The 17,262-nt window shown below is 46.3% G+C and overlaps 8 protein-coding genes across 8 annotated transcripts; 6 read left to right on the forward strand and 2 right to left on the reverse strand.

Annotated features, from left to right (window-relative positions):
• Window positions 1-409: 409 nt before the first annotated feature.
• Window positions 410-841, forward strand: N7503_011825 (uncharacterized protein; the record flags this gene model as incomplete). Its single annotated transcript, XM_057071371.1, has 3 exons — window positions 410-584; window positions 654-718; window positions 785-841. The coding sequence occupies 3 exons, from the start codon at window positions 410-412 to the stop codon at window positions 839-841; spliced, it is 297 nt and encodes a 98-aa protein (XP_056917982.1).
• Window positions 842-1,206: 365 nt separating this feature from the next.
• N7503_011826 (putative TIM barrel metal-dependent hydrolase) lies at window positions 1,207-2,190 on the reverse strand (the record flags this gene model as incomplete). The annotated part of the gene is made up of 1 exon (XM_057071372.1): window positions 1,207-2,190. The coding sequence occupies one exon, from the start codon at window positions 2,188-2,190 to the stop codon at window positions 1,207-1,209; it is 984 nt and encodes a 327-aa protein (XP_056917983.1).
• A 1,429-nt stretch (window positions 2,191-3,619) lies between these two features.
• N7503_011827 (aminoglycoside phosphotransferase family protein) lies at window positions 3,620-4,555 on the reverse strand (the record flags this gene model as incomplete). Its single annotated transcript, XM_057071373.1, has 1 exon — window positions 3,620-4,555. The coding sequence occupies one exon, from the start codon at window positions 4,553-4,555 to the stop codon at window positions 3,620-3,622; it is 936 nt and encodes a 311-aa protein (XP_056917984.1).
• Window positions 4,556-7,195: 2,640 nt separating this feature from the next.
• N7503_011828 (Gfo/Idh/MocA family protein) lies at window positions 7,196-8,414 on the forward strand (the record flags this gene model as incomplete). The annotated part of the gene is made up of 3 exons (XM_057071374.1): window positions 7,196-7,391; window positions 7,456-7,860; window positions 7,915-8,414. The coding sequence occupies 3 exons, from the start codon at window positions 7,196-7,198 to the stop codon at window positions 8,412-8,414; spliced, it is 1,101 nt and encodes a 366-aa protein (XP_056917985.1).
• Window positions 8,415-9,701: 1,287 nt separating this feature from the next.
• Window positions 9,702-10,948, forward strand: N7503_011829 (uncharacterized protein; the record flags this gene model as incomplete). Its single annotated transcript, XM_057071375.1, has 3 exons — window positions 9,702-9,707; window positions 10,036-10,334; window positions 10,399-10,948. 3 exons carry the CDS (start codon window positions 9,702-9,704, stop codon window positions 10,946-10,948), a joined length of 855 nt encoding a protein of 284 aa, XP_056917986.1.
• Window positions 10,949-11,412: 464 nt separating this feature from the next.
• Window positions 11,413-12,709, forward strand: N7503_011830 (uncharacterized protein; the record flags this gene model as incomplete). The annotated part of the gene is made up of 2 exons (XM_057071376.1): window positions 11,413-12,032; window positions 12,091-12,709. The coding sequence occupies 2 exons, from the start codon at window positions 11,413-11,415 to the stop codon at window positions 12,707-12,709; spliced, it is 1,239 nt and encodes a 412-aa protein (XP_056917987.1).
• Window positions 12,710-13,260: 551 nt separating this feature from the next.
• On the forward strand, window positions 13,261-15,143 carry N7503_011831 (uncharacterized protein; the record flags this gene model as incomplete). Its single annotated transcript, XM_057071377.1, has 3 exons — window positions 13,261-13,288; window positions 13,346-13,705; window positions 13,813-15,143. 3 exons carry the CDS (start codon window positions 13,261-13,263, stop codon window positions 15,141-15,143), a joined length of 1,719 nt encoding a protein of 572 aa, XP_056917988.1.
• A 481-nt stretch (window positions 15,144-15,624) lies between these two features.
• On the forward strand, window positions 15,625-17,019 carry N7503_011832 (SNG1 family protein; the record flags this gene model as incomplete). Its single annotated transcript, XM_057071378.1, has 1 exon — window positions 15,625-17,019. One exon carries the CDS (start codon window positions 15,625-15,627, stop codon window positions 17,017-17,019), a length of 1,395 nt encoding a protein of 464 aa, XP_056917989.1.
• Window positions 17,020-17,262: the final 243 nt, after the last annotated feature.

The following is a 17,262-nucleotide window of genomic DNA, read 5'->3' on the forward strand; positions in this document are numbered from 1 at the left end:
AAATACTCTCCTCCTTATCCCTTGGAATGGCCTTCAGGTCTCGGAGATGAGCTCACTTGAAACAGAATCCTCGACCAAGAATCTAACTTCTTACCCTTGGCTAAGCAAAACAGGCACGAGCTCCCCCTGTTTACACGCGCACTCACATTCATGGGGAAACAAGAATGCAAGGGGATGAACCAACCACCCTCCCTTCCAATCAACATCCCAGGATTTACCTTCATACCTCCGTAGAAACCAGGAAATTACCTTGCTAGCCAATGGAGCAAGGCATTTTTGACACTGGCGAACTCCTTCGTAGCCTGGCCGCCTCTTTGATAACGCGACTACTACCTATACTTCAACAGATCCCCCCGGCTACCTGGTTTACGACTGCCTTTTCCCAATTATACCTTAATCCACCGCCAATATGCGTTTCTCATCCGTCGTCTTCGTCGCCATGACTCTGGCTCTCGGCTCAGCTAAAAAGATCAACATGAGCTGCGAATTCGCACAAGACAAGACCGGCATGGTCCAGAGCCCCTACTGCTGCCGCGACTTGGTTTCTGCTAGAGGAAACCCCAAGGCCAATACGGCTACCGACTGTATGTATTTGGCACATTGGGCTGTGTATAGTAAATGAATGTCCAGTCAGCTGACCAATATCGCTGCAGGTGTGCTTCTAAAGACCCCTCAGCTGTGCGAGGACAAGTCTCGACCTGCATGCTGCTATGAGATTGTGAGTGGCTCTTCAATTGAGTATAACATTTGAGTTGGGCGGGTGCTAATTCGTATTATCCTATAGGGCAAGGAGAAGATCTGTACTTCGCACGCTATTTTCCAGGATGCGGCAAATGTTTAGTGTCGCAGAAGTGATGGGGCGGGTCATGTTGATACCTGGGTATGGGTGATCACGACCGGAGGGATACTTCTTGCGAACTTTTTTCAGTGTCGATAACCTTTGAAATGTCCTTTGAATAAAGATTGGTTTACATATACTTTACTTCTACATGCCTTCGGTAAAATACACTGTGGACTTGTAGAAGTGCAATGATGATTGGTATGTTTGGGTAGCTGGAATTATTATGGCAAGTAGAAGCTGGTGTATTTGATTCAATGGAACGGGGATCTTCATGATCAACCCAGGGATATATTAACGCTCGATATCAAAACGCCAAAATGCAATGCAAAGGCTGTGAGAAAAATTTGAAAGTATCAAAGGGTCCATCAGCTGGACTCCACACTCAGCATCCGCTCGGTATTCCTCCGAAACAGTTTCTCTGCCAGCCCCGGCACACCCGAGCAAAGATCCAAACACCACTCAGTGAAAGGATTGATGTCAATGCCGGTGAAGCGAGTATGAGGCCAGTCGGTAGCATAGACGGTGCGATCCGGGGCAGTCGCTAGGAACTCGCGGGCCATAGCTTTAAGTTGGTGTTGAGTTTGGTCACTGGTAAGTCGGTATGGTGCGGAAACTTTGATATAAGTGTTTCCCAAATGGAGAAGAGAAATCAGAGATCGGAAACCGGGGAGTGTGTATGGGTCGAAGGGAAGCCCGTCTTCTCCCTTTGGAAGGGATAGCTCGGGACTGCCAAAGTGGTCGATGCAAACAGTAATGTCGAGGCGAGGCACAATGGACTCGAGGACAGGCATCATCTTGAGAGGAAGGTATAGTTCAATGATCCAGTTCCGAGGGCGTGCAATATCGGCATGTCGAAGTAGAGTCTCCTCCAATTCAGCTTGCTCCATCACCTTCCCGACAGACTGGAGGTTGACCCGCAGACCACGAACGCCGATTGTGTGCCACTCGTCCAAGATCTCGGATTCGGGCCTGGTAGTAAGCGGGTCGACAACAACCACGCCACGACCTCGAGATGGACCGAGTTTAGTTAGAGCAGCCAGCAGGCACGAGTTGTCTGTGCCATAAATAGAGGGCTGGACGAGCACGAGGTTCTCAACACCGACAGACGACTCGAAGGCGAGAGCATCGGCAAGTGTGTGTACAGATGGTTGATATACTGCTGCCTTAGAGACAGGGAACCGCTGGGGTTCCACGACATGCATGTGGCTATCCCATGATTTCGCGGGGAGTCTTTGTTTGCCTGTTGTGGCATGGCTCAGGCGTCGCTCAGCACACGGCGAAGAAAACGCCGTTAGTGATAGACGTGGTGAGGTCAAGATATTAGAGGGGGGCTGCGTGGAGATCAGCATGCTGGCGACGAGGAACTGGGGTTTGTAGCATGAAGATCCAGGAAAAAGAGGAAGAGCATAAGAAAAGAGCTGAAACAAGGGTGCCAACTCACCGATGAGCAGGATTTGATGCTCGTCACCCTTACGGCGGCCCTGGCCGGCAACATGCCGTCTGTCGGTCAACCTCCGTGACTGTCAAACTAACTGGTGGAAAAGCAGGGAAATCGTTCACAATAAAATTTTGCCGAACCCCATGTAAGAATCCACTATATGGATCTTTTCAGATCGGAGCTCACTTTCGGTTTATAACAATTTAGCAATAATGGTGAGGTGAGATGTCAAAGGGCCATTGAGGGAGTTCGCGGAAGTCGACCGAGTTGATGCTACCCACTTTGATGGCGAGCGGAGGTTTGGCGAGCGGAAAAAAGATTTGTAGGAAACATTCCCACCCCCTTCCTCGGTTGACGGCCTGTCATCTAAGCCACCCACGGTTGTGGATATTGAAAAAAAAATCTTTCCGATAAAGGTATTCAGGGGTGAAGTTCTAGCGGGGTCTGTGGATTGCAATGCGGTGCGATCCGACCTGAAGAAATAATATGGAGCCGAGCCGCTTGCCGATAACACGGGTCCCTAGGCGAACGTGCTGCAGAGCACTGGACACTGCCTGGTCTGCGCTATACTTATGAACGACCCACTGCACTATCCTGCACTATTTTAATAAACCCATTAAAAATCACGTCATTTGGCAATGATGTAGAGGTTTAGTGTCGATTTGACCTACTAAGGGCCTATAGCTGCAAAGGCCTCACTAGATTTTGATCAACGTCGAAACAATCCCACAACCACCGCGATTGTTGTGTCTGACTCGAATGCCCCATCGAGCGGTTTATTCCCTGCTCACATCATGTTTTCTATTTCAAGAATTCTTCGATCTTGCGGGGTAAACGTGCACATGTGCACAATTCCGGTAACCTCGGCATGCCGATTGGTCGATATTACATAGTGTAACCCGAACTACGCACTATGTTTCAACAATATTTGAATAACAACAAAACATATCCCTACTGGGGATTTCAAGGCTCGGGCTCACCGAGATACCAGTCTTTTATAGTATATGCGGTTAATGATGATTCCAAGAAGAATTCTTCCGATCTATGGTTATGCCATCATATGGATATGGTCTGTTTAGAGAACCATAGACTTCTTGCTGTGCTGATCACCGCTGGAGCGATACATTTTGAAGTCTCGAGGCGTAGATTATCTGGCCAGAAAATTGAAGAACCTTTCCATCACTTGCTAACATTTTTCATTATAGGTGGTAGCCACGAAATAACCTGTCACTAGGTAACGATATGCTATCGAACATTTGGTCTTTGTTGTCGTCGGTAGGGGGCCTGACTAGGTTTGAGAGTGTAACAGAGAGCAAGAGCTTCCATAAAGATCTTGTTTTTCAAGATTCAATGCCTCTCCATTTCATATACCAATCTGCATATCGTGGGTAGCCAAGTTCTTGAAGTTTGGTTCTCAGCAACCTCCGCCACTCAAAATCCTCGACGCCTGGAGTTGGTGGGTCAAAATCAAAGCCCGGAGAGACGGATGGTTTGGTGGAAATCCAAAAGTGAGGGTAGAAGCCAGCCGACTCCCAGTCAATGATTGCCGATACTCTGTTATTGTGCACCATGATGTTGCCAGGCCCAAGATCAGAGTGATAAAAGTGAAACGAATTACCAATCTTCGGGTTTTGCTGAAAGTCATCCCGAAAGAAGTATTTCTTGCTCTCGCTTGCAGTCAGAGGTCCTAACAAGTCGCACGGGTGTTCTGCTAGGTAAGGTTCTCGAATCGCACCACCCTGTACACTCTCGATGCGCTCTGATTGTAGGGAGGCCATGATATCGCAATAGCCAGCTACTTCGTCCACCATGGACTTTTGCTGATTGAATGTCATGGTTTCCCAGGCATCCCTCAGCGTCGTACCCTCGACTCGTCTCAAAACCAGGAAGCTTCGATCCCCATCGACCCAGGAATGAATCACTTCGGGAATCGGTATGTCAGGCGCATTTTCTCGAATAAACTGGATGATCTCACTCTCCTGGGTCATGTTCGCAACCCAAGGGTGGACTTTGCAGATGGCGTTATTTCCGATAGCCCACACAGCGGACTGGTTCCCCGTCTTGTGAATCAGGGGAAAGTCGTTGGCTTCTGCGCGAGCAAGAATAGATTCTGCGGTCGCGGGGCCAATGTGGTACCACGAGTCCCCATCTTTCCATTTCGCGGTGTATGACTTGTCGGGTGTTGTGACCCGATGGCATTCCATCATGGAACCTAGTCGCCAGTGGCATGAAGACTGCTGTATGATAGATTCTTGGAGGGGAATTTCCTTTTGCATGGCTGTATTATGAGGTATAACATTGGCGTGGAAAGTGACTCGCGATGTAATTCGATGGGATGATTAAAAGAAGATTGAATAGATGAGGCTCAAAAGAGGCAGGGATCAAGCACGTGCGGTCCGCTAAGCGACAATCCAAGTCACCCAGACCGCTACTCAGACAAATATCGAATTGTGCGTTTGATTGGAAATACATAGTTTGCTTGATACCGAATTCCAATAAGGGTCACGGGTTTACTGAATGGAAACGATAACAAATATCGGTTTTATTCCCTTTTGTTGATCATCTCTCAGTATGGTTATTATCAAAGACAGCTTAGACATTTTGACATGACCCATTCCTCGATGATTAAATAATATCGTTGCGACTTTAATTGACTACTCTACAATCATAATTCGGAAGGGTAGGTAGAACATAATCAATCACTAGAAATATTAGGTATGCTATAAGACATGGAATGTTCCCAGGTGCCATGAAAAAGGAATTGAAAAAAAATTGACGGACTGAGGTATCAAATTGCACAAGCGACCGGGATTAACGCCCATATCGTCATATGATCAGTCATAACACTGTATCCATGGATACACATTTGCTCCGAAACTTGAGAAACGCTCCACTGATGAGATATTTGGTCTTCGGATTACTGAGAACACTGCCCAGGCACCGAAGTGGGTCTCATAGGCGACTACAGACGATAAAATCACAGGAGACTTATGAGAAGTAAGCAAAGTGCGAGGTTTGGTAATGAATGATGAGGCTCAAGGATTTCAAAAAAGCAGCAATGACAGACTCTTATATGTGATTGGAGATTCTCGCTGTTGCCCAATAGCTAGGCCCTAGAGATATCACTGACTTGTTTATATCTTCTGGTCCATAACTTGAGTGGGGAAGAAGTCCCGTATAAATGTCCACGTTAATAGTATATTTGTAGCCAGTTTCGCCACAGTGGCTTCGCGAAAGTGTCATATCATGTAGGCACTGGACTTGAAAGACAAAATGAGACTGAAAACCTTTTTCAAGATCGCAGCCACGAAGAGGAAGAGATTCGTACAAAAAGAATGGAAATACGCATTTTTTTTCTTGATAATGACGCGGAATTGCATAATAATGGGGATTGTGACGAACAACGCGAAGATATCGTCTGTGATAGAGAGATCCCTGAACTAATTCAGCATATCGACGACATACATCCTGTTGATGGGGCCTTCATCCTTTACGAAAGATTGACGAACTAGATACTATCGTGGGACAATCCCTTCCCTATGTACATGTTAACATGACCATGCCGAGTATCATTTTGTCAGAAGTGTATAGATACACCATAGAAGACGATAGCTTGCAATGCCAAAACGAAGGGCGGTAGCTTGTTAGTCTGATTATTACTTGATGGTGGCCTCCTGGATAATCAATCTAAAGGGGCTGAGCTTCAATCGTAAATTGAGCGTATGAATCTAGAATATGCAGACTTCTGTATCCGACTATAGAGATCCACTGCGTAGAAAGGCTATAAGTGTACTATGGAAACCAAGCATGGGGCTGTCTTTGCCGCTACGCTTCTGTCATTAGCCAAGAATATAGTGTAGATCTTAGACGTTAGGACACAAAAGGCTCTTGCAAGTGCCTTGGCATACCTTTATATTACTAATAAGGTTAAGGTTCACCCCCGCAGATCGAGGTTTCTGCAGAATATAAGGTTTAGGTTAGTTAGGCTGTGCATTCGGATTTCGCTTGCCATGTTTGCCCTAAAATCTCGACCTAGCTCAGACGGACGGTCGATCCTAATCGATCCTAAGAGATCTTAACGTCGATATCACCTCTTAACAATGGCCTGGACTCTCGCTACGCTCGCGTTTGAGGTTTGCCCCTATGGCTTGGAGATTTGAGATATTCGTTTGATGCAAACTTCAATGCTTCTACATAAAACAGTGGTGGGCCTATAAATTTGAAATCCGGCTCTATGTTGTATCTGAACAGTAGAATTCGGCAGTGGTTGCCCTCAAACCCCGCAGGCTGTCAATGCTGCAGCCTGTTTCATTGTAACTAATGAAAGCTGCCTTTCTGGGTTTTGCTCCACGGTTTTCCTAGATTTAAATGATGATAAGAATTGTCAATGTTGAGTGAGGATAAGGTTCAGGTCACTACTGCCTAGAACAGTTGACCGTACGAAGATATGGTCACCGGTGGGATAATTAGCTCGAGGCTTCACTGTGACATTCGTGGCAGCCCGAAGATATGACCGCATAATGATTGTTCTGATTGATTTTACTTCTGTAAATATGAGGGTCCCCCGAACACAACAGGTGATTGTGACAAATAGAAAACTATGCAGAGACCCAATTCTTAGATGATAAAAAAAATTAATTTCAAGATGTCAGTGCCATGCAAATTTATGAATAAAAGGGACCCATGGTGCTGAGATGATTAATGCTAAAGCATGAGGTTAAGATACGATATACGAGGGTGATCCACTGCACCCGGATGTCGGAACTGATGCACTCCGGGCCGGAGGCTGGAACAAGTCCTTTCCGGCTGACGAACCTCTTCCTGTAGATTGGTAATCCGGTATTCAATTCCGTGTACATTATCTACAACTCAAATACGAGATACATTTAAGCTTTGTCAATCAAGCAGTCACAATCATGGCCCCAATTCGTGTCGGTATCATCGGCCTTACACCAGGTCAGTGGGCAGCCTCGGCTCACCTACCATACCTGCAAAGCCCCGAGTCGAATTTCGAAATTGTTGCTGTTTGCAACTCATCGGTTGAGAGTGCCGCAAAGAGTGTCAAGGAACTCAAGCTTGCAGAGAGTACCAGGACCTATGGAGATCCTCAAGGTCAGTATCAAATGACATCATCGACCAACGCGGGTAAGAAATGTTTCTAAAATCTATAACTCAGACATCGCCAATGATAAAGACATTGACCTCGTTGTCTGCACCACCCGGGTTGACCGTCACTATAAAACTATCAGTCCTTCTCTCAAAGCTGGCAAGGATGTTTACGTTGAATGGCCGTTGGGGAAGAACCTACAGGAAGCACAGGACCTTCTCAACATCGCCAGGCAGAACAATGTTAAGCTCAATGCAGTTGGCCTCCAAGGCCGATTTGACCCTGTCGTTGAGACTCTGAAGGAGATCCTAGCTGAAGGAAAAATTGGAAAGGTTCTCAGTACTTCAATCAGTGCCCAAGGAATGATTGGCGGACCAACAGAGATGGCGAAATACGAGTATCTTATCGACCAACAAATCGGTGGTAACTTGTTCTCAATTCCAGCCTCCCATTTACTTGATACTGTCCGGGAAGGTTTGTTTTGAGATCCAAATGTCCGTGTCATAGAAATGAGCTGATTGATTGCAGTCCTTGGCGAGCTTTCGAGTTTCCAATCTCTCCTCTCAAACCAGCTTCCAGTTGTCAAGCTTGTGGACACGGATGGCTCTACAGTTAGGGAGAACGTCAAGAAGACCACCCCTGACCACATCTTGATTCAAGGTACACTGAACTCCGGCGCAGTACTATCTGCTACAATTCGGTGCGGAATGCCATTCAAGAATGCACCTGGATTAGAATGGAGCATCTACGGCGAGAAAGGAGAGATCAGGATCAAAGGCCCCAGTGCCCATATCCAGATGTCTGGTACAACCAGGATTGAACTTCACGACTTCGAGAGCGACAAGGTTGAGAAAATTGAGCCTAGGAAGGCTACTTTTGCTGATGCGCACCCAGCTCCGAGGAATGTGGCCCGTGTTTATGAGGCAATTGCTGCACATGATAACAGTGTTCTCTGTGACTTTGAGGGCGCCGTGAAGAGGCATGAGTTTATTGAGGAGGTCTACAAGCAGAACCCCGGGGTTGTTTGAATTGAACTTGCACGGTCATTATTGCCCTTTTAAGCAGCATTTTAGCCCAGTTTGTCTTAGAGCCAGAGCATGGTAAATTGAAATAAAAGTCATTGAAACGCCATCTTCATAAGTTTTATCAAAGTGTAGCCCGAATACTAAGAATATGTGAGTGTTACCCTCAAATAAATACGGAAAATGACGTGTGCATAAGACTCACGAGTGAATCTTTCCGTACCATCTGTGTATGTATTATATTTTTTGATTTTTTGATATTTACCCGACCCACTACGTCAAATGGTACAACCCACTACACAAGGCGTGACTTAGCGTAAATGAGCCACCTTGGTTCAGGCCATCAGGCCCCATGGAATAAACAGAGTATAGCATATCAACAACTGTTTTGAACCTCCTGGAGAGCGAAAATAGCATCTTGGTACAAAGTCATGCCAGGACTTCGTGTATGGATTGTCTTGATTTACCGACGCGGCCAATCCACGATACGTCTTGAGCAGTAAAGTCGCCGTTGGCTAAAGCTGTATTGCTTGCTTAAAATGACAATTCAGGTCGAATGGGCTTGTCTATGAGGCGGCTGCAGTAGATTTCGACAAGGCCCGGTCTTGCAGGTGTTTCCATTGAGCAGTGTAAATATCTCGATTGCTTCCGGGTTGCCAATTTACAGTCTAGCATTGAGAAACTACGCAAGACCCTATCTCTATATTGTTATGCGATAAATCTGAGTGCAATTATCTCGGTCTTGAAGCCGGTTCCAATACAGAGAAGAATCTAGCTTCATTCTATTCTGCCAACGCATGACAACAGGTGAATTCATATAAAATTGGATTCCCCATTTCCCAAATGCTTTTGCAAAAGCGTCTTAGCTCAACAGAAATTTGTACATGAAAGAGGTGAACTACGTGTAAGCGACATTGTGAGACATCTTAAGACTAAATAGCACTAGTTAATAGACCCTAGATTCAGGGACCATGGTGTCCGGGTTGGTCTAGCCAGGAATAGTTTAGCGGTCCACCTCGGTTCATGCCGGCGCGACCCTGGTGGCCCCCCTAACCCTCATTAAGCCAGATAAAATTTCTGCTTTCTTAGTTCAATTTAGTTAGCCTGTTATAACGCAACAACAAAACGCCTGGTTAATTAGCAGATCTTGGCAATTAATTGCGGCCGTACCTGAGGGTTGTTTTTGCCTTGGATTGCTCCTGACTGGGTATATTTGATTGAAGTGGAACCCTACCATCAAGCTCGTGTGGAATCTCCGGACTTTTGTCTCGATTCGAGTAAGGCGAATGCAACATGGGGGTGAGCTCAGACACATAAAATCTTGCACTATCTTACGCTGTCTTTTGGCGTAGGAGCACTGAAGTTATGAGATTCCTGACATCACTAGCTGATGGTCCATTTTTAGTCGGATCTTTGTCGGAGCGACTTGTTAATCTAGTGCTTTTTCCCATCTCGTTCTGAATCATCTCCCTGCATTCTCTACGTACTTTTCTCTTCCTCTTTCGTATTTTGATGCTTGATCCTTGTCGGTCCCAGCAGTGATCGCACAGTATGCTGTTGAATATTATCAGCTTGTTCGTATTTTACTGTGAATCCAGAACAGCGAAACTGCCAGAAAAACTAACAGAAGAGTAGCCTTGTCCTTGTTGTGGTCTTCGCCTCCTTTGTCCCTCATATACGTCAGGCTTGGCTAGGCAAGGGCGCTGGAGACATCTCATTGCTTTACCTACTGTTCAATGTGATTTGTTCTACAGAGCATTTATTCTTCGCTTTCTTTTTCACAATCAACGTTCGACTCGACGAACTCCCGGAAGATCTCCCTCCCGACATCCGTATCGAGCCCTACTGGACTCACTTTCCGCGCAATGCACTTGACTGGATTAACTTCTCCCAAGTGATGGGTGTATGGGCATTGTTTAATATCCTGTGAGTTCAGAAAGTTTCACTTCCTGGCAATTAAAAGCAATCAGAGACTTACCACCATTTATAGGCTGGGGCTGAACCTCTACCACAGACTGACCAGTCGCCTTCGCAAGACCTTACTAATGGTCATTTACATCGGCTTTCTCATTTTTACCCTAGGGCCTCTGATAACAGATGCAGTATCAGACACCTTCTGTCCTTTAGACCATCCGAACTGCCCTTGGCATGAGCGCGACGCTATCGCTCTCTTTGAGGGCCTTCATTCCTTTATTCTCCTACCATTCTTATCGACTATACCTCTGGTCATAGGAATGTACAAACAAGTCCGCAGCCCCCTACAAACTCAAAGTCTGATGGGGCTGAAGCTTCAAATAGCGGCCTTCATGCTCTCGGCAGTCTTCTGGATCCCCAGACTCTCTGCTCCATGGGATTTAATCCTGGAATACCTGAAAGAGGGACACCCTATTGGTATCTTTATTTTGGGATGGTACCGAACGGTGGGGTTCGAGACTTTCAATGATGCGGTATTTGCTTTGGGGCAGGGGATATTGCTGTGGTTGACTTTGCGACAGAACAGACGTGCCGAGGAGGGAGAAAGACAGCCGCTTTTGGCGTGATACACCATATTCACTACCTTGAACCAAAGCAAATGAACAATCTCAGTGATATGTATTTTACCATAATGGCATCAGCTTCTTTTTACTATTCTTTTCCTAGTACATTTAAACCATTATTTTACACGTGCCAAGTCTGGGATTACAAGAGTAGGCGCCACGCGCGGTGCACTTGGTATGTGGAAGAGAAAGATGTTACGAGGTAGAATAAACACGATCTTGGGGGACTGTGGGTCCAGAAATTCGCTAGTGAAATTCAGAGCAATTAGTAGCCAGGCTTCCAGGAAAAACCACAGACCATGTAGATAGATTAGGGGCCTAAGAAGGCTTTCTACCGTAGTCCACCCCACCTATTACTTTTTCTCTTCCCCCAATATTTCTCTTTTCTCTGACTTCCCCATCTCTTAAGGAAGAGGGAAAATCCGCCATGGATCCTGAACTTGCATCAAATATCAGATTTTTTGAGCATGACAGACCGTAAGATCCTCCCTACCTGTACGTCGCTCATAACTAACAAATCCCAAAGTCCAAATACGCCTAGGCTCTCCATGGAGATAGGACCCAGCAGAGCTATATCTGTGGAAAATCCAATAGGGGGGATAGTTATCACTATCCGTCGCGCAGAAGATGACTGCAGCACACCTTGTATCCTTCGCTGGAGCTGTCAACTTGATGGATGGACTCCTTCTGGCTTTATGCTCTTTAAACACACGCCAGACGGTCTAAAAGAAGTTGAAGGAAACAACAAGTCGACACCTCCCCAAACCTTGAAGCTTACAGGATATGGAGGCGAGACCGAACAGCTTCTTCCTGGTCAAACTCTCCAAAGAAATATTGGCTTCCCGAATAAATTCGAGGACCATTTGGTCGCTGGTGAGAGATATGAAGTTTTCTGGCCTGGGGCTGAATATGCCTTGTGGGCTTGGGGCACTTTGAGTGAGCACTGGGATCAAGAAATTGGGGTTAACCTGGGGCTACCCCGTGTCATCATCCCTGGAGGAGCCTGTTGTTCCCTCACCTGCGTAGAAAAAGAAGACATCCCGGTCTCTGAGCCTGAAGACTTTCGTGTGGAGAAGTCTAGACGAATGTGAGGAAGCTTCAAAGTGAACTTCGTCTTCTTCGTGACTGATGTTCTCTCTTTACAGCCCTGGAACCCCTTTTATAAGTGTGTTTCTGGAAGGTCCATCGGCAATCTCCAAAGCAGAAGGGATTTGTATCACGGCAAAGATTACCTATGATGGTCTGACAAACGATGATTATGAGGCTGTCCTTGCTGGTGCAACACCGATCATCATACACGATCTCACTTTTGGTCACGACAACTTTCGACTACAACGTCGCTGCCCCGAGTACGATCCGTTGAGGAATTCAAAGGAAGGTCCCCCACAGTGGAAGACTTATTTTGACGAAGAAAGAGATGCAAATAGGGGTTGGATTATAGTAGATGAACCTGACATTGAGGTCAACGTCACGGATTCTGAGTGGTTCCGCAGCCTCCAACCAGGGGAAACCTTTACTAGCGAATTTTCTATTGACTATCTGGATTTACACCCCGATACGGTGGTCGGTGACACATATCGATGGCAGTACTGGGGTGGCTGCATTGACTGGTGGACTTGGGGCGATCGCGAAGAACATGCAAACACAGTTGTGAAATTACCATGCTGGATGTATGCGCATGTCGTTGACCCTGCTGATAATGATGGGAGACCAGAGATAATCATCCTCTCATCCAATGCTCTCGAGTTTACTGTTGTTGATTGATTTGAAATCCATATTTTTCCCGAGTATTCTCGACCTTAATTCTAGGAATTAATTTGTGGACATACATTTAAATTACCCGGGCGCGTGGAGCACGAATGAAAGAGCAAGGGAGGTGCCCGAGGAGCTAAAATATTCATTTTTCAATTCACTTTGCCTGATCATAAGATTATTTAAATTTTTTATTTGTAAATAAAAAGTTAACTTATTATAAGAATTCTTTCACAATTATATAAAATCAACGGAAAGAAGATAAATCATTATGTATTTTTGTTTACGCATGTTTTTATGAATTTCATACTTCTGTTTAGATCAATGTATCCAAAAACTTCAGTGGCGGTTTCGGTCCCCACCAGACACCGCCCACGATGAATCATCGCTCCCGAATTTTCTTGCCAATACCAAGTCATCTTTGTCACTAATGTCCGTGGGGAATTTTTCCCGTGTATTCTCAGTTGGGAGCATATTCCATTCATTCGAGCTCTCGCTTACTGAATGATTGCTTCCTTATGACTGCAAATACGCTAAACAAATGAAAGCAAGAGGGGTTGAACATGGCGGACCCGCGCCGAGACTCGCAATGTATGCAGGTCGTATCTAATTGCTACTGCTAAGATCAAGGCGCTAATTCATGTTTAGATCTTTCCGACAATTATGAATTGAGTCAAAATGACGCGGTTTTCAACTACCCTGAATACGTGCATGACTCATATACACCAATGCTTCAATCCTCGTTGAATCCGCTGCAATTCGGAAATGATCTGAATTATAATTCCGCTAATGGATCCATCTCTAATACGGCCAACTTTCCAATTGATACGACTCACGACTACCTCACAGAATACGGGTTTGAAGGTTTTCTTGCTGAAGAGCAAATTTCCTCCGTCTGGACGGGTCACGACTTCTTACAGCCGTTGCCTTCAGAGCAACTAAGCCAATACAATCAACTTGACCCAAGTAACGCGCCATCGGTAGCCTCATTGAACTATCAGGATCGGCGTAATGGAAAACCAATATCAAAGCCAGCGTTACCAGTTCTTCCAGCACAAGCTAACAAGGGGCTCCCTCGGCGAAAAAGCAGGTATATGATACAAAATACTGACCAGCAACCGAATGCTATCTTCATACCAACTACCACTGGTTCCAGTCCAGCAGACCCTTTGGAGCGCTGGAAGGAATCTCCCCCCAAGCTGAGGCAGCCAGTTTATCGGCCATCCAGAATGCGCTTCACAATCCATCGACATATTCTGGAAGAAATCAAACGCACAGCCCACTCGACATTTCCGTAGATGACTTGTTCAAAAAACATCGTCGTCCATTATCTCGAGCAGCTTCCACTGCGAGTGGAGAAAGCGGTACTAGTGCGTCTTCTCGGCGTTCTAATCGATCTGGTTTGTCTGGGTGGTCTAATGGTAGCCAGGCCCCTTTGGACAAGACAGCTGCAGGGGTCCGAAAGAATCATCCCAGCACAACCAGACAGAAGCGAAGTTATGCCAGCAAACCTCGCATGTTTTGCTGCACCTTTTGCTGTGATAAATTCAAAAGCAAGTATGACTGGGCGCGTCATGAGAAGTCGCTTCATCTCAATCTGGAAAGTTGGACTTGCGCGCCATATGGAGGATCCGTCATCTTACCATCTACTGGTCGCACCCACTGTGCCTATTGCAATCAACTAGATCCAACACCCGACCACCTTGAGCAACACAATCATGGAAACTGTCAACAGGAAATACGCTCGTTTCGGCGAAAGGATCATCTGCTTCAGCACTTACGCCTTTTTCACCGTCTTGATACCATGCCACTCATCGATAATTGGAAAACTGCTGTCACGGAATTTCCTTCCCGATGTGGATTCTGCGACAACCGGATGGAAACGTGGACCAAACGAGCCGATCATTTGTCGGCTCACTTCCGCAAAGGCTGTACCATGGCCCAGTGGGAAGGTGACCATGAGTTTCCGCCCGAAATCGCCGCGCAAGTCAGATACAGTGTCCCGCCATATCTACTTGACTTTGAATCGAGAACATTTGTACCTTTCTCCGCCACTGACGGGGCTGTTAATGACCATCTTTCTCAGATGCTGTCCCGAGCCAGTTTCCTGGAGGCACGAGGCGAATCTCAAGCGCTCCCTGAACCTCCCGAGGCAGAGCTGCAATCAGTCCCAGAGCCTCCTTTAGAGACTTATACCGAAGTGCTAACCCGACACTTGAGCCATTATGCGCAACAAATGATGGGGAATGGTATCATTCCTACCGATGAGATGTTTCAATTGGAGGCGAGACGACTCTTATTCGATTCAGAGGACCAATGGAATCAAACGATGGCCGATAATCATGAATTGCTGGCTAAAGTTCGAGGCGAGCAAAGTAGTTGTGGTTCTTTTCAGACTCCAGATCAAGCCTCTCAAGATCAACAATCAACAATTCATATAAAGTAAAGAATGTACACATTGGCCTAAATCTTACTAGGTCTGTTGCTTCCGCCCTAACACTTTGCCGCTTTTGTACATTGCGTCTCGACAAGGTTCATATCAACATGTAAAATAGATTAGTCCTGTTTCCCGTCCTAGATCAAGTCAGAAGCAAGCAATAGGCAGCTTTGACCTGAAGAGACCATTATGCAATTTCAAGAAATGGCATGGCGATCGGCCCCGTCGGCCCCGTCGGCTCCACCGGCCTCAAAGTGAACCACATCGGCCGTGGGATCTCTCGGTGATTTCCAAAGATGAATCGACCCGCTGAGTAAGCGGCTATATACATCAGGGTGTCGATCAAACTATAATATTAGAATTCTTATTTCAGCACTTTGAAAAATTTCTCCCAGCGTGTTCCTGAATTTAGGACAAAGATCACAGCAGCCTATTTGAATCCCATTGATTCCGAGTCCGCAGCGTTTTACAGCAATTTGGCGCACACAATATGCCAAAAAAGTCACCGGCACCGAAGTCTTCCCATACAGGGGCATGGAAGGAGATGCAGACGCGCTTCATCACTGCTGTTGGGACGAGTCTCGCCCTCCTACAGCTTCTTTTCCTGGGAAACATGTGCTATTTGTACGCAACCCAGTTCCACGATTCGAGTAGGGTTCACAACATGAAAATGCTTTACGTCGACTATGATGGCGGTGTGGTTGGTCAAGCTGTCACGGAGGCTTACCTATCATTGAAAGGCGACAACTTCCCAACTTTATATACCAAGTCCATCAGCCAATATTCTACAATCGAGGATGTCCGGGGTGCTGTATGCAGTGGTGATTACTGGGCCGCTATATATACTGCTCCTGACGCGTCAACCCACCTTGCTGCTACACTCGCTAATGGCACTGCATTCAATGCCTCTGCTATCACCTACATTTGGAATGGTGCGCGTTATCCGGCCTTTGCTCAAAGTGAGATATATTCAAACATCTTGGTCATTATTGAGGCTGCCCGCTCAACCTACTACGCTAGCAGCGCTTCAAAGGTGGTCGCTTCCACCAATCTATCAAATTCTATCGCACTTGAAACCTTCCTCGATCCCATCCAAGCCACAGGGATCAACATCAAAGCAACTACTCAAGGCACGAGAGTTCTTTATAATACCGTGTCCCTCGTCATGCCGATAATCCAGCAATTCTTCTTCATGATGGCACTAAATGGAATCTCTGCCCAATTCCAACTGTTCACGAAGTTGGGCACTCTGACCAACGGTCTCATTCGCATGGTCACTTCCATCATTTATACCTTCATTGGATCCCTATGTATGGCTGGCTATATTTGGGCTTACAAGGAGTCGTGGGATGTAAACGGCAATCAGTTTGTTCTGACCTGGATGGTCACCTGGCTTTACATGCACATCAACTTCCTGATTGTCGACACTCTCACTGCTTTCATACCAATGCAATTCTTGCCTTTCTGCATTCTCACCTGGGTCATTCTGAATGTTGCCAGCACTATCAGTCCATTTGAGTTGAACCCTGGGTTTTTCCGCTGGGGCTATGCACTTCCAGCTCATGAGGCCTATCAAATGCTTGTTCAGATCTGGAGTGATGGATGCCAAGATCAGTCGTACCGGGCGCTGCCAATTCTTTTTTCGTGGTGGATTGCTGCACTTCTGAACACTGTTTACGCTACTTATAGTCGGTGTCAAGCGGCTGTGAAAGCACATAATGCGCTGGAGGCACCTGAGAGCACGAAGAAGCCTTCTCTGAGACCATCATCCAGCACTGATGATATACTGGCGCGGCAAAGGCGGGATACGACTGAGTCTATTCGGCTTGAGAACATGGCCTACGGACCCAGCTATCCCACACCAGGCGTGCACGGAGAGGAATAGCTAATTGCCTTTTTTTCATAATTGCGATGTAGAAGGATCCGGATTGAATGCTATTAATATCATGTATTTGGACTTGCTGGCATTAATAATGCTTACTCGAACTCTTGAAATATGGCACTATATTGCTGGAAGGTGCACACGTGGCGTGCAAAGTTTGGGAAGGCAACTGAAGGGCCTAGGCTCTAAGAACAGGCCTACTTGAGTAGGTGGGTGAATCCCTAGTCAAAAGCCTTGTTGGTATAT

The sequence above is a fragment of the Penicillium pulvis genome (genome assembly GCF_028828015.1).
Source record: "Penicillium pulvis strain IBT 33274 chromosome Unknown scaffold_8_segment0_segment0, whole genome shotgun sequence".
In the NCBI taxonomy this organism is placed as follows: Eukaryota; Fungi; Ascomycota; class Eurotiomycetes; order Eurotiales; family Aspergillaceae; genus Penicillium; species Penicillium pulvis.